Below are 15,866 nucleotides of genomic sequence, written 5' to 3'. Positions count from 1 at the left end.
ACGTGGCCAAAACCTTCCTATAAAGAACCAAAGCTGGCTTCAGTAATCCTAATGAAGGACAAGCATTTTTTGTCCATGACAATTGAAGAGTCCCCCCTGAGAAGCTGGTCCCCTGGTCAAAACAAAACCCTAGAGTGCCGCTTAGCTGCTAATGCTAGGACTCTCTTTTTCTTTGGATATTTTACGAGCAATGGGATATCTTCACTACCACTAGCTACTGCCTAGGTTGAAAGACAATGGTAGCTTTGTGCCAAGTTCTATTAGAATGTCAAGCAGCAACCAATTCTAGTTTCTTATAAATGCTTACTGCTGGAAAACCTAGCTCCTACATTTTGTACAAGATGTGTTAGGGCTGGGAGGTCTCTGGACCATGACCAACTTCACAGTTGTAATTCTAGAGACTTGGAAAAGATGAAATAAATGCTCTTGTAATTAATGCAAGATGAACCACCCAAGTAATTACAAGCTGTGAATCTCTATGCATCCATCTTGAGAATCACAGCACTACTGTCAGGCATCGAGGACAGCTATCTTTCTTCACTATCTCACTTTGGATTTACTCTCCTTTGAAAGTTTTTAGCACCGTATTGGAGACGTTAAGTTTAATTATTAGATTGCATTAGGAGCACGCACGAAAGAAGAAACTAAGCATTCACTGCCAACTGCCATGGTCACACATATGTCAAGAACAGAATATGGGATATACCTTTAATGTCCTTCAAGGACACAAAAGGTTTAGTTAATCATAGATCAAGGAAAAAGAGAGCTGCTTTTTTAGCACCACACTTTTGTCTTTAGACTGTAACTTCTGTGCACCAGATACTATCATTTCAATGACTGGTCAATCCCAAAACAAGGATTTACTGGCTTGTATTTCCCTTAATTGAATACTGCAGAAGATAATCCGTCTCTCAACTTAATTTGGTTCCCTGGACAGGCAAATCTGGCTGGTTTTTTTTTTATCCAGCCATTTTCTTCAGTACTGCTATCACATTTTGCTTTCAAAAGTCCACAATTAGGTCAGAACTGTAACTGTGATAATAATTGCCTAGTAACTGCTCACCTTTCTTAATTCCTATGATATTCTTTTTTATAAAATAATGGTTCACTTTATTCCTAATCTGCCACCATAACCATCCAACTAAAGGGGATACAACAATGCACTTTATCTCCGAAATAAAATGGCAAGGATATGGAGGATTAGGTTCATGTCTCCGAAATTTTTATACCCCGTCTCAAATTAGACACTGCTGCTTAACATATTTCCTTTTCTCCGGTGAAAAGCAAGAAAAAGATGCTTCAACATGTAAAAGCTACAGTCCTTAGTGGCCAACACCATCCAAATTACCAATGACCCTAAGGGTCCCTTCTTGCCTCTAAAGAAACTTGATCGATGGCAAATTCTCATATCATATCAGCTAATCCTTGTACGTTACTCCCTTCTTTTATGCTTTCTTTCTCTAGTCCCCATGCACCTCACATCCAACAAAACACAAACAACATACACAGGCCTTATTCTAAACTGACAGATTTTTCTCTTACCTGGGGTTGTCAATAGTTGTTTTTCTTTCTCCTCCACTTCGAGTTCCAATGGAGATTTTTCATTGCTTGTACTTCAGGATTCTCTTGACCTTCACATTCATCGTAGCTGTGGTTGTGGCTACTAATCCTTATTCAGAGGCTCTCTTGAGCTTAAAATCTGAGCTCATTGATGATAGTAACAGTCTGGATGATTGGTCAGTGCCCCCCGGAGGGAACACAGGAGAGAAAGTCCAAGCATGTTCTTGGTCTGGTGTCAGATGCAACAAGAATTCCACAGTTGTTATTGCTTTAGACCTGTCTATGAAGAATCTTGGTGGTGAATTATCAGGGAAGCAATTTAGTGTCTTCACTGAGCTTGTTGATCTCAACTTCAGCTACAACTCATTCTCAGGGCAGCTTCCTGTGGGAATCTTTAACCTCACTAATCTAAAAATCTTGGATATCAGCAGAAACAATTTTTCTGGCCAGTTTCCAGAGGGAATCTCAGGTCTTCGAAACCTGGTTGTACTTGATGCCTTCAGCAACAGCTTTTCTGGGCCGTTGCCAGTTGAAGTTTCCCAGCTTGACTATCTCAAAATTCTCAATCTGGCTGGGAGTTACTTTGATGGACCAATCCCATCAGAGTATGGTTCTTTCAAGAGCCTTGAGTTTATTCACCTGGCAGGTAACTTCCTCGGTGGTACCATACCACCAGAACTAGGCCAACTCAAGACAGTGACCCATATGGAGATTGGCTACAATTCATTTGAAGGAAGTGTCCCATGGCAATTGAGTAACATGAGTGAGCTTCAGTATCTTGATATAGCTAGTGCCAATCTATCTGGCCCAATACCAAAGCAACTCTCCAATCTCACCAAGCTTGAATCACTATTTCTCTTTAGAAACCAGATCACTGGATCGGTCCCCTGGGAGTTTGGAAAAATTGTACCTCTTGCAAGCTTAGATCTTTCTGATAATCATCTTTCTGGGCCTATACCTGAGAGCTTTGCAGAGTTGAAGAATCTCAAGCTGCTAAGCCTCATGTACAATGAAATGAATGGCACTGTTCCACAAGGAATTGGTCAGCTTCCTTCGCTGGAAACTTTCCTTATATGGAACAATTTCTTCTCTGGGTCACTTCCACGGGACTTGGGCGGGAACTTAAAGCTAAAATGGGTGGATGTTTCCACCAACAATTTCATCGGCAGCATTCCACCGGATATTTGTGCCGGAGGGCTAGTAAAACTGATCCTGTTTTCGAATCACTTTGCGGGCAGGCTTTCACCATCCATCTCCAATTGTTCTTCGCTTGTGCGTCTACGAATCGAAGACAATTCCTTCTCCGGTGAGATACCTCTTAAATTCAGCCAGCTTCCTGATATCACATATGTAGACCTTTCCGGGAACAAGTTTTCCGGTGGGATTCCCACAGATATCTCTCAAGCTTCCAATCTGCGGTACTTTAATATCTCCAATAACCCAGGGCTTGGAGGTATGATCCCAGCAAAAACATGGTCTTCGCCACTTCTCCAAAATTTCTCAGCGTCAGCGTGTAATATCTCAGGCAATCTTCCTCCATTCCACTCCTGCAAATCTGTTTCAGTTATTGAGTTACACACGAACAACCTAGCAGGAAGTGTCCATGGAAGTGTTTCTGATTGCCAAGCTCTTAGGAAGATGGATTTAGCTTTTAATAAGTTTACTGGTCATATACCAGAAGACCTTGCAAGCCTTCCAGATTTAAGTGTCCTGGACTTGTCACATAATAACTTCAGTGGTCCGATACCAGCAAAGTTTGGTGCTTCTTCAAGCTTAGTGCTTCTAAACGTGTCTTTTAATGATATCTCTGGTTCCATTCCATCCAACAACGTGTTTAGATTGATGGGTAGCAATGCTTATGAGGGAAATCCAAAGCTATGTGGAGCACCCCTGAAACCATGTTCTGCTTCCATCGCAATATTCGGCGGCAAGGGCACAAGAAAGCTTATATGGGTTCTGCTACTCTGTGCAGGGCTGGTTGTATTAATTGTGGCATCAATCTTGGGGATATTCTATATCCGTAGAGGAAGTAAAGGTCAATGGAAAATGGTCTCCTTCAGTGGACTACCCCGATTCACAGCAAATGATGTTTTGAGAAGCTTTAGTTCCACGGAATCAATGGAAGAAGTGCCAGCAGAATCTAGTTCAGTTTGCAAAGCCGTGCTGCCTACAGGAATAACAGTTTCGGTGAAAAAGATTGAACTGGAAACAAAGAGAATGAAGAAAGCCACAGAATTTATGACACGACTAGGTGTTGCAAGACACAAGAATTTGATTAGATTGCTAGGATTTTGCTACAACAAGCAACTAGCTTATGTCTTGCATGATTATCAGCCTAATGGTAACTTGGCTGAAAAAATCAGCTTGAAGAGAGATTGGATGACCAAGTACAAACTCGTCATTGGCATTGCTAGGGGACTGCGCTTCCTTCACCATGACTGTTACCCAGCAATTCCTCATGGAGATTTGAAGTTGAGTAACATATTGTTTGATGAAAATATGGAGCCTCATTTGGCTGAATTTGGATTCAAGTACCTTGTGGAAATGACTAAAGGCTCGTCTCCTGCAACAATTTCCATGAAAGAAACAGGTAACACGTCACTAAACATGATTTCTATTAGCATATGCTGTTTCATGTTATAAGATTTTCTATGGACTCCTGTTTTCTAAATCACTTATACACATCAAACAGACAAATAACACCTTTAATCAAAAGTCTAAGATGGACAAAAGTAGTAAGAAAGTCTGGAAATCTGTAGTATACTTTATATAAGCAATGGAAGAATCACAAAAGGCCCAACCAAGAAAGTCGTTGCCTGTCCAAGTGTACACACGGGAATTAGTCAATATTCCTTACAAGCAAGACTAAAAACAGAGCATTACAGTGATTGATATCCATATCAACAAACATTAGCAAACTTATGTTGCTGTCTTGAAATAGGGAAAGGGATATTCCTACAAATATAAATCTGTTGACTCATGCTAATCTCTTCTTTGGAAGCATAGTAGTGAATAATGTTTGTTCAACTTCTTAACAGGCGAACTCAACAGTGCCATAAAAGAGGAGCTCTGCATGGACACATTCAAATTTGGGGAGATCGTTCTGGAAATCCTGACTAATGGCAGATTGGCATATGCAGGAGGGAGCATGCAGAGCAAGCCTAAGGAGGTGCTTCTAAGAGAAATATATAGCGAGAATCAAACTGGCTCTGCTGATGCAATGCAAGAGGAAATAAAACTGGTTTTTGAAGTTGCTTTGCTCTGCATAAGAAGTAGGCCATCTGATCGACCATCCATGGAAGATGCACTGAAACTTCTATCAGGGGTGAAGTCGGAAGTAAATTAACAGAAATATTGAAACCAAAGGACTATACTGAGTATTTCACAAAGCCCCATATATTGATAGATATGACTTGTAGCTAATTCATATGAGTGTCTGTTTGTATTTAATTATCATACCTAGCTTGTTCCCGCGGACATTATTGGAAATATTTTGCTGTAGTATAGTGGCCTTTAGGTTTGTGTATTCTTAAGGAATCTTATAGATGTTAAATACATGGTACTTATTTTTTTCCATGTTTGATGTAAAACTGTTGGCATTAAAACACCATACGTTTCCTTATCACTCTTTTTTTTTTTCTTTGAGTCAACTCCAAACCTTCTGCTACATACAGCAAGGGAAAAGCTCTCCCCAAAAAGTTGACGGCTGGTAAGTAAAGTGAAAAATATGACGAGGTGAAGGAGCAGGACAAGTGAAGTTTTCAACAAAAGAGAGCGAACAGTGAAAGATGAGTTGAAACCTTTGTCAATGTGGAAGCCAGATTTTAAAAACAAATAAAGAAAATACCAATGATAATTATCAAGAAAACTAGAGAACTAGCTAATAAGCATGATGGATTACAGTAACAGTTACATATGAGAACATTGAATGACAGTTACAGGCTTAACAAGTAGTCTCATCATTAAAGTATGGCTTTTTACATGAGTTGATTGAGAGCTTCTTCTCTCTTTTTTCCCCTGTCATGGCTATGAACAGTTTTTTAGGAAGAAAGGGAAATGTTCTTGTAAACGAAGTCTTTTAACCAAAAGTTAGCTCTCCTTCTTTTCATTTTTGCAAATCAATGATAAAAAATTTCATTCAGACAAATTCACATACAGGTAGAATCCAAACCTCTTAACTTGGTTTTGACAGCATCCACAGTACCTTGAAAACTATCAAACCTCTCACTCACAACATTAACATTCACTCCCAAACTCTCAGCCCCGGCGGCGGTCACCGGCCCATTTGCTACCACCACCAAATTAGGCCACCTCCTCCTCATCATCTCCCACTCCCACCCAAGCTCTTTCAAACTCTTCAATAACCCCTCCACTTCTCCACTACTAGCAAAAACCATTGCATCCAACAATCCCTCATCGCTCCTCTCCACAACTCCTTTCGCACAGGCGGGTCCCAACCACCTCGTCTCATACGCATCGACTCTAATTGGGACCCATCCTGCAGCCTCCAGTTCGCGGAGAAAATCTGGAACAACTGGAGGCTCTTCCAGTCCCACAACTCGTGGGACTGGACACAACACCTTCCGGCAGCGTCCAGTTCCAAGCAAATGGACGACCCCGTTACGTGTTGTTATTGTAGGAACTAATACTTTTACCCTACTGATATCATCAACACAAAATTAAGCAAGAAAGTGGTGTCTATCAGTTGTACATTTTTGCCAAGTGAAACTGTTATAAATATGTTCTCGCGAGGAGGTAGAAGACGGGTTGTGAGGGAGAGAGTAGGGGCTGAGAATATGGTGATGACGATGTGGGAATTAACGGAAGGCGATGGCGGAGAAGAGAGGGGGGGTGAGGGGAGAGGAGGAGGGGTAGAGAGGGTAGAGAGGGTAGAGTTTGTGGGGCCACCAGAAGGGAATAAAGGATTTGAGAGTGAGGAGGTAGAAAAGTCTGGTGGCGTAGTGAAGGCTATGGAGGGTTTAGTGACGAAGATCATGAGGCTGTGCATGGTGGTCGTTGGTTGTTAACGTGGGCTGAAAGTGCTTGTGTTTGGAGTTTGGACTTGTGGCGAGGAGATAATGGTCATTTGCTCCACTCTCACTCAAGCATGAAAAAAAAAACCCTTTTTCTCTTTTTCTTTTTTCTTTTTTGTTTTTGTTTTTGTTTTCTTCTTTAAAAGTGGTCGTTGGTTTAGTGACGGAGTTTATCATCAAAATAATAGGAGTGTCTTTGCATTGCTTGTGGTTTTTGTTTTTATATTTTTTTTGAAGGTTGAAAAATAAAACTTGATTGTTTTTTAAATTTTTATTTTTAGAAAAAAAAACTAACAACTATTTTCAAATCTAGTTTTTAAAAATAAAAATATAAAAAATAATATAAATTGATGTAGTAATTATTAATATAGTACTAAAAATTAAAAAAAAAAAATAGGTAGTTAGTATTTATTTTTGCGTTCTAACTTATTTTTTAAAATTTTCAAATAAATGCAAGTATTGAATGATTTGAACAATTAAATTTTTTTATTTAAATAAATAAATGGAAAAGATAATTTTAGCTTGTTTGAAAATATAGTAAAAGTTGTTTTTTAAAATATTTTTTCTTAAAAAAATATATTAAAATAATATATTTTTTATTTTTAAAATTTATTATAGAAATTAACACATTAAAGAAATTTAAAAAACACATAAAAATATAATTTTAAAAAAAAATCAAAACTTCATAAAAGTTGGGTTACACTACTGCTCAAACAGGCACTTCAATTCATTTGAGTGTGTTTGGCATTGCGATAGCTGTTGTGGTTGTGGTTTGAAAAAGTTGTTTTATAAAAAGTACTTTTAGTTGAGGTTGGTTTGAAAAAATAGGTGTTTGGTTAAAACTGTGGTTGAAATTGAGGTTGAAGAAAAAATAGTTTAATGTGTTTGGTTAAGAATACTTTTAAAATTGAGGTTATAAAATAATTTTAAAAAATATATATTAATATTGATGATTTTTAATTTAAATATTGTCAATTTAACTACTGCTATTACATCATGAAATAAATCATATTTTATATAAAATATTTTTTATTGTTCCATTAAATTGTATATCTATAATTCCATCACATACAAAATTCATCCGACAAAAACTATATTTTTAAATATTTTGTAAGTGCACAGCAACATTAAATTATCCATAACTTGAGATTTTTCCTATTTAAATTATTTTGATATGACCGGCGTCACATGGGAAATTATCTAATTGTTACTATGATATATGGTATAAATTAGTAATGTAAAATGATAACAACAGTGGTCGTTTAATAATAAAAGTAAAAGAAAAATAAAAACAGAGAAGAGGTGGGGAAAGGGAATAAATAAAATAAATAAAAACAGTTGGCTCAAATTTTCTTGCAGTATTTGACTCCCTCGGACACTAATTAAAACGGTTTTTTCTTAAATTAGCATATTTTAATTATGTTATATTTTATAAACATGAAATTTAATAAATTTTATTATTATTAAAAAAACATGATATATTAAACATCACGCTTTTAAAAATAACAATTTTAAATATTATATTTTAAAAACATTTTTTAAACACAATAAGTTAAAATATATGTCTTGAAAGTGCGAAATCAATTATAATAGAAGATATTTTTTTTATCCATAATGAGAGCCCAAAACCTGCAACAAAAAAAAAAAACACAGCATAAAGATTCAATATTATTTTTCTTCCCTGCCTTTATTATTTTTAGATGGGTTCTTTCAATAGCTTAGGGGGGTGTGACCAAGAGGAGCAACCAGCGAAAAGGAGGGGGATGGCGTGCAGGAGCTGCTGTCATGGCTTGGACAGATCGGTTGGTTGATGGAGTTGGTTCTGCGATTACATACATAGTGGTTGTTGTTGCTGATCACGGTGAAGAGGGGATGAGTTATTGGTTGTTGGCTGGAGGATGAGAGCTTTTTGTGTTGTTGGTGGTGAGGAGATAAAAGGATTAAAAAAATAAACTAATAATAAAAGGAGATAGGGCCGCAACTTCGGAACCACAAAAAAATACAAAAATATATGTGTGTGTGTAAAAATCAGACTTTTACAGCAAGGGCTGGTGGGCTTTATATGCAACTCTGTGCTCCAATATGATAGCTTAAATTATTGGGCCAAGCCTTATTCCATGGGCCTATCTAATAGTTTGATAGCAGCATGGCACCGCTTCTCTTGCTCCCGTTGCCAGGTAAAGTCAGAGGAGAAGGTTCCAATGTTTGCTACTATTGTGATAATAATAATGATGCAAGAAAATATAATAATTATTATTTTTAAAGTATTTTTTATTTAAAAATATAATTTTTTATTATTTTTAAAAAATTTAATTTTAACATCACCACATTAAATTATTCAAAAACATAAAAAAAAAATTGTTACTTTTAAAAAAAAAATTCAAATATTTAAAAAAACATAATTCCAACCGTGTTTTCAAATGATCCCAATAAATATAATCTCATTATCATTCATGCTATTTAGTATTTTTAATTAATTATATATCAATATTTAAAAATAAATAAGATTAAAATTTAACTAAAACAAAATAATTTTGCTAGCATGGTTCTTTTTATTCTCATTAACTTGGCTTATTCCAACGACAAGGCCTCGTGCAAAACATGACATTTGCAAAACATGACCTGTGTTTCAAATTAAACAATGTTGTTTGAAGTGAATCATTAAGCCTGACATTTGCAAAACATGATATAGTCATTATGTTCAAAACCTAATTTGCCTCAAACAAATTTTTAAGCCTCTATCATTTCAATTTAAAAAGGAAAAACATTTTGAACAACAATGTTTTTAATCAATTTAAATTAACCTATCTAATCTTTCACACAAATCATAGATCTAATTGAGTTAAATAACTTTGTTTTTTAAAATTAAGTTTTTTATTTTATATTACAATAAAAAAAATAGATACATCAAGCAAAGCAATGAAATAAAATTTAAGAAAAAAATAAAAGAAATTTCATGAAGGACTATATGATAAAAGCACTTGTTAATATTAAAACAAATATGTTATCATCATGTTTAGAAGAAATTAAAATTGAATTATACTCTATTAAATAGCATCCCAAATATATTTTAAATTTATTAATTTCAATTGAAATTTTTCAAGACTTGATTTGAATTAAAAGAGAGAAAGAGAGAGAGAGATATTTAAAGACAACATTGTAACAACGTCAATACCCGAGACAAAAACATTCTTAATTTTGGAAATGCTAGAATTTCTTTTTTTATATGTTCCCACCACAATTTCTACTAAAATTCTAACAGAGTTTCCCCTATAACATAATATCTCAAGTTATTAACTTAAACTTGTTTCACTTCTATACATATTTTCAATTCTTTGATCCAATCATTTTAGATCATAATCCACATCAATCAATTACCATTAATTTCAATTCATCCAATATAACATCCAATTAATTGTATTAACATTTTAATTATAGGGTTGGAGAATTTATATGGAATCTATCATGCATAATAAAAATGAATAAGTATAAAGGGACATATAATTTCATGTTTATATAAACAAAAGGTTAAGAATTCATATTTACATACCTAAAGCAAAATATATTACAACCCAAAATAAACATAATATATCTAGTCTATGTGAACAAAAAAATAAGATAAATCTACTCCTAATATGAGTGCAATGATCCTAAAATGTACACCAAACAAAACTTAAAGATACAATGTTTTTCACCACATGATTTAGCTTTTTCGTTAATAAAAAACAAAAAAATTAAAAAGCTAAATTCTCTACCAACTTAATATTAAAAATGAAACCAACAAAAATAATTTTGGAAGGAAAAAAACCTATGAGAAAAAACATTGTAGTAATTGATAATGTTTTGTGAGGAAAACTATAGTTCTTTCTACAATAAAATCGACAAAGATAATTTTAGAAAAAAAATCATAAAAAAAAACCATTTAGAGAAATATTGTAGCGATTTCATAGTATTTTGTAAGAAAAGCTACAATGCTTTCCCCTTATGATTTAGCTTTATTGTAATTATAATTTTTAACCAACTCAATATTTAAAAAAAATCGACAAAGATAATTTTGGAAAAAATCATAAAAAAATCATATGGGAAAACACTACAACAATTCACAGATTTTTAAAGAAAAAAAAATTAAAAAGATAAAGTATTAATAAGCTCAATATTAAAAAAAATAAAATCTACAGAGACAATTTTATAAAAAAAAAATACAAAAAAAACAGGAAAAAAAAAAACCATGTTGGAAACACTGTAGCAATTTACAGTGTTTTTGTGATGAAAGCTACAGTGCTTCCCATATGATTTAGCATTATTTGTAATGACTTGTAATTATAATTCTCAACCAGCTCAATATTGAAAAAATAAAATTAACAACGATAATTTTGAAAAAATCATAAGAAAAAAAAAACCATGTTAAGAGACAGTCAACAAATCCACAGTATTTTGTGAGGGAAACTATAATGCTTTCCCGACATAATTAAGCTTTATTACAAAGTTAAATTCTAAACAACTCAATATTAAAAAAAAAATCGACAAAGATAATTTTGGAAAACAAATATTACAAAAAAAAAACACAAAAGAAACTCAAAAAAAACATGTGGGAAAAAATACTATGGTAATTCACAGTAATTTGCGAGGAAAGTTACAGTGTTTTTCTCACATATTGTAACTGTAATTTTTAACCGGCTCAATATTAAAAAATAAAATTGAAAAAGTAATTTTGGAGAAAATCATAAAAAAAAAAAAAAACCATGCAGAGAAACACTGTAGCAATCAACAATGTTTTAAATAATAAAATGACAACACTAAATTCTCAATCAGCTCAATAAAAAAAAATAAAATCAACAAATATAATTTTTTTAAAAAAGGGAGAAAAACCATGTGGAAAAACACCATAACAATTCACAGTATTTTAAACGAAAAAAATTACAAAGAAAAGTTTTAACCAACTTAATATTAAAAAAGTAAAATCGATAAAGATAATTTTGAAAAAGAAAAAAGAAAAAAAAGGGGGAAGGGTTGAAAAAAGGAAAGTAGTTTTGGAAAGAAAAAGAAAAAATAAACAAAAAAAGAAAAAAGAAAAAAGGGGAAAGTTTGGGAAAAAAAAAAAGTGAAAAAAAAGGGTCCACGATAGTGCATTGGGTGTGGGTGAACAGTGAAATTCCCACACCCTGTAGCTTATTACTTAATTCTCAATCAGTTCAATATTAAAAAAATAAAATCAACAAATATAGTTTTGAAAATTAAAAAAATAAATAGAAAAACCATGTTGGAAAACACCGTAACAATTCATAGTATTTTAAAGAAAAACATTACAAAGCAAAGTTTTAACCAACTTAATATTAAAAAAGTAAAATCGACAAAGATAATTTTGAAAAAAAAATAAATGAAAAAAGGGAAGGGTTGAAAAAAAAAAAAGGAAAGTAGTTTTGGAAAGAAAAGGAAAAAATAAACAAAAAAAAAAAGAAAAAAAGGGAAAGTTGGGGAAAAAAAAGTGAAAAAAAGGGTCCACAGTGCATTGAGTGTGGGTGAATAATAAAATTCCCACACCCTTTAGCTTATTACTTAATTCTTAATTAGCTCAATATTAAAAAAATAAAATCAACAAATATAGTTTTGAAAATTAAAAAAATAAATAGAAAAACCATGTTGGAAAACACTGTAGCAATTCACAATATTTTAAAGAAAAAAATTATAAAGTAAAATTTTTAACCAGCTTAATATTAAAAAAGTAAAATTGATAAAGATAATTTAAAAAAAATGAAAAAAAAGGGGGAAGGGTTGAGAAAAAGGAAAGTAGTTTTGGAAAGAAAAAGAAAAAATAAACAAAAAAAAAAGAAAAAAGGCGAAAGTTGAAAAAAAAAAGTGAAAAAAAAAAGATGAAAAAAAAGGGTCCACAATGCATTGGGTGTGGATAAACAATGAAATTCCCACACCCTTTAGCTTATTACTTAATTCTCAATCAGCTCAATATTTAAAAAATAAAATCAACAAATATAGTTTTGAAAGTTAAAAAAATAAATAGAAAAACTATGTTGGAAAACATCGTAGCAATTCATAGTATTTTAAAGAAAAAAATTATAAAGCAAAATTTTTAACCAGCTTAATATTAAAAAAGTAAAATTGATAAAGATAATTTAAAAAAAAAATAAATGAAAAAAAGGGGGAAAGTTGGAAAAAAAAAAGTAATTTTTGGAAAAAAAAAGAAAAAAGAGGAAAGTTGGAAAAAAAAAAAAGTGAAAAAAAAAAGATGATATAAAAAAAAAAGAATGCACGGTGAATTATTATTGTAATTAACAATGCATTGGGTGTAATTGGACAGTGAATTCCCTACATCCTAAAGCCTAGCCTATTATAACGTGGATAATTAAGAAATATGATGAAAATTTTGGTGTATACGGATTTCGTTATACAAATTAAAGTGAAAAAATATTTGTGGTTATTGAAAGAATAAAAATAAATGATACAATATTTGTTCCTGAAGTTTGCTTGGAAATGTTAAATATTCAGCCGTAAATCAATATAAGAACACTGAGGATTAAAATGATATATTGAGTTGTATTGATGACCTAATGCTATTATGATAGTGTGGTTGATAACTTGGTATACACTATATATAAAAGAAGACTTTACTGAAATTTTAATAAAATATATAAAAAAATCCACACCCAATTTCTCAATGCTTTCAGAAATAAGAAATTAAAATTGGGTTCATTACACATGACATTTCCAGAACTTTATTTCTGTTCCCTAAAAAATTCCTCCTCCTAAAAAACCACCGCCTTGACTGGTATCGTGGGTGTTCGTTATTGAGGGTGTTCGAGAGTGTGGTAGCGGTTACTTTTCAAATAGCTTTTCGTACCGAAAAGCATGCCAATAATGTTTTTTTATTTTTTAAAAATTATTTTTGATATCAGCACATCAAAACGATTCAAAAGGTACAAACCACACTTAATTTTAGCAAAAAAAAATTTTTAATTTTACAAAAAACAGATTGGACCGCAGTCCCAAACAGCCTCATAGACTTTACTGTGATGACGACCCAAAACGTTTTTTTGTTAGTTTTTTTGGCAAAGGATATGTTGGAGTAGAGAATTTTATTTGGAAACGTGGTTATGATTACAGTTTTAAGTATTTTTTATTTAAAAATATATTAAAATAAAATTATTTTTGAAATTAGTATATTAAAATAATTTTAAAAATATAAAAAATTTAAATTTTTTAAAAACACAAACAGGTCGAAGCTGACGTGCAGCCACTAATCAATTTCCAGGCATCAGATTCTATGCCCTCTCTCAATGCCCTTCCTTTTCATCAACGAATTTTTGCAACGAGCCAGCCACTGGTTTCATAGCACATGGCCAACCTGAGAACATTTGACAGGTTGTAGCATGAACGGAACTGTAGATGTCAAAATGAAAAAATAAAATACGATAAGCTTAAAAATAAAATAATAAAGGAAACGCTATAGAGAATAGTACATAATTTTTGAGCTATGCGAAATATATATTTCTTAATAATGATTTTAAATTTAAATTCTCATTGTTTAGAGGACTAAACTGTAAACTTTCTCAAAATCTAGGGTTGTCATATATTGCACCCTTAACTCCTGCTACTATGTGTGTGTGGGAGGGGGGTTGGAAATATAATTGCGGTTGTTTTTTAAAGTGTTTTTTCATGCTGAAATACATTAAAATAATATTTTTTTATTTTTTTAAAAAATTATTTTTTAGATCAGCGCATTAAAATGATACAAAATATACATAAAAAAATAAATTTTTATGCAATGTTATTTACATCCGCGTTCTCAAACATTTTTTATATATTTTTAAAATATGAAGGAAAAGATGAAAATAGAATGCTAAAAATTATAAAGTTTGAATTTGTCTTATCTTGTGGTTTATGGACATTTATATAGTTATAAACTATGTTAACTTGCATGGAAATAAGAGTAGAGTGGGGGAATACTATAATACTTAATTTAATACAAATCATTTAGGATAACACCCTATAATAGTTGGTGGTACACTAGACATGAACATTCCTAATGTTATTTTATTAGCCTAATTATGATAGAAGGACGTGGGAGCATTTGATGCCAAGTATTAATTAAATAGAGAGTAGGTAGAGATAATTATCCTCTTCCTTCCTTCCTTGTTAGCTATGTAATGTGTTATATTTGGAGTGCTGTAAGTTTTAGCTCTATTCTTCAATAAATCATCCTCTTTTATAAATAAAAAAAAGCGAAAAAAAATATTTTCAAAAGAGTAATATGTTATAAATGAGTCAAGAGCTCGATGGTTTAAATAATAGTTTTTAAATTTTTTTTTATTTGATAAGTTAATTCGAGAAACTCAAGATTAGAAACCTAACCTAAATCATGTTTTTAGTTGAATCAAATAAGATATTGACTTAACAAAACCTAGTCTAAACCCAATTAAACTAATATAAAAAAGTAAAACATTATTGTTTTAATAAAATTAGTTGATTTGTGTAGATCTAATAACCTAGTGATTGACTTGATGATCTAGTAATCCAAATTTATTCTTAGCTCAATCCTCAAATCTATTGAAGTGTTAAAATAACTTATAATTAAGTGCAATCCATAATAGTTTTGAAAAAAAATCCAATTACAAGCAAGCTTCAAGTTCACTTTTTATTTGTTGTAGAATGGTTTGTGTCACTTGGTAGGCAAGAACTCAATATTCCAATATGTAAAAACTATATTTAAATAAATGGTTGCTATACTAAATTTTATTGTGTTATATTTTAACACATTAATTATACAATTTGTGATATAATCATGCATTTACTGACATCATGGATCAATATGTATGTAATCCATAAACCAACAAAAAAACTTTGTGCTTACTAGCAATCATCAACCCTTGAATAAAATCATGTGCTTCAATTTTTATTTTTATTTTTGAACCATATACTCTTCACCTATTAATTTCTATCTTTTTTTTCTTCTCTAGCTAAAAGACAATGCATGTATGCCCTAAAAAGAACAACCATTACTGCATTCCTAATTTTGGCAAAATGATAATAAATCAAATTATACATAAATCATAAAAAATGTATCATGTCTAATTCATACATGTATCATAAATTAAATTTTATCTCACTATGAATTTGTTGAGATCTCTTTTAAATTTAAATGCATGCAGAAATTATAAAAGATATAATCTCTACACCCATCTATATGTATTATAAATAAAATAAATGTGAATTGACTAAATACTTCATAAGAAATATTTATATACTAGAAGTGCGCTCATG

The 15,866-nt window shown here is 31.9% G+C and overlaps 1 protein-coding gene across 1 annotated transcript; it reads left to right on the top strand.

Moving 5' to 3' along the window:
• Positions 1 to 1,590: 1,590 nt before the first annotated feature.
• Positions 1,591 to 5,136, top strand: LOC118043777 (uncharacterized). The gene is made up of 2 exons (XM_035051849.2): positions 1,591 to 4,150; positions 4,599 to 5,136. The coding sequence occupies exons 1-2, from the start codon at positions 1,591 to 1,593 to the stop codon at positions 4,904 to 4,906; spliced, it is 2,868 nt and encodes a 955-aa protein (XP_034907740.1). The 3' UTR covers positions 4,907 to 5,136.
• The last annotated feature ends 10,730 nt before the right edge of the window (positions 5,137 to 15,866 follow it).

The sequence above is a fragment of the Populus alba genome, chromosome 6 (genome assembly GCF_005239225.2).
Source record: "Populus alba chromosome 6, ASM523922v2, whole genome shotgun sequence".
Lineage (NCBI taxonomy): Eukaryota > Viridiplantae > Streptophyta > Magnoliopsida > Malpighiales > Salicaceae > Populus > Populus alba.
The sequence above is the reverse complement of the archived record's forward strand: the minus strand, read 5'-3'. Positions and strand labels throughout refer to the sequence as shown.

Bases quoted from the DNA above. Each gene is read 5' to 3' on its own strand.
- LOC118043777 (XM_035051849.2), top strand. From the start codon at position 1,591: ATGGAGATTTTTCATTGCTTGTACTTCAGGATTCTCTTGACCTTCACA. The intron at 4,151-4,598 runs GTAACACGTCAC...ACTTCTTAACAG, and splicing joins AATTTCCATGAAAGAAACAG to GCGAACTCAACAGTGCCATA.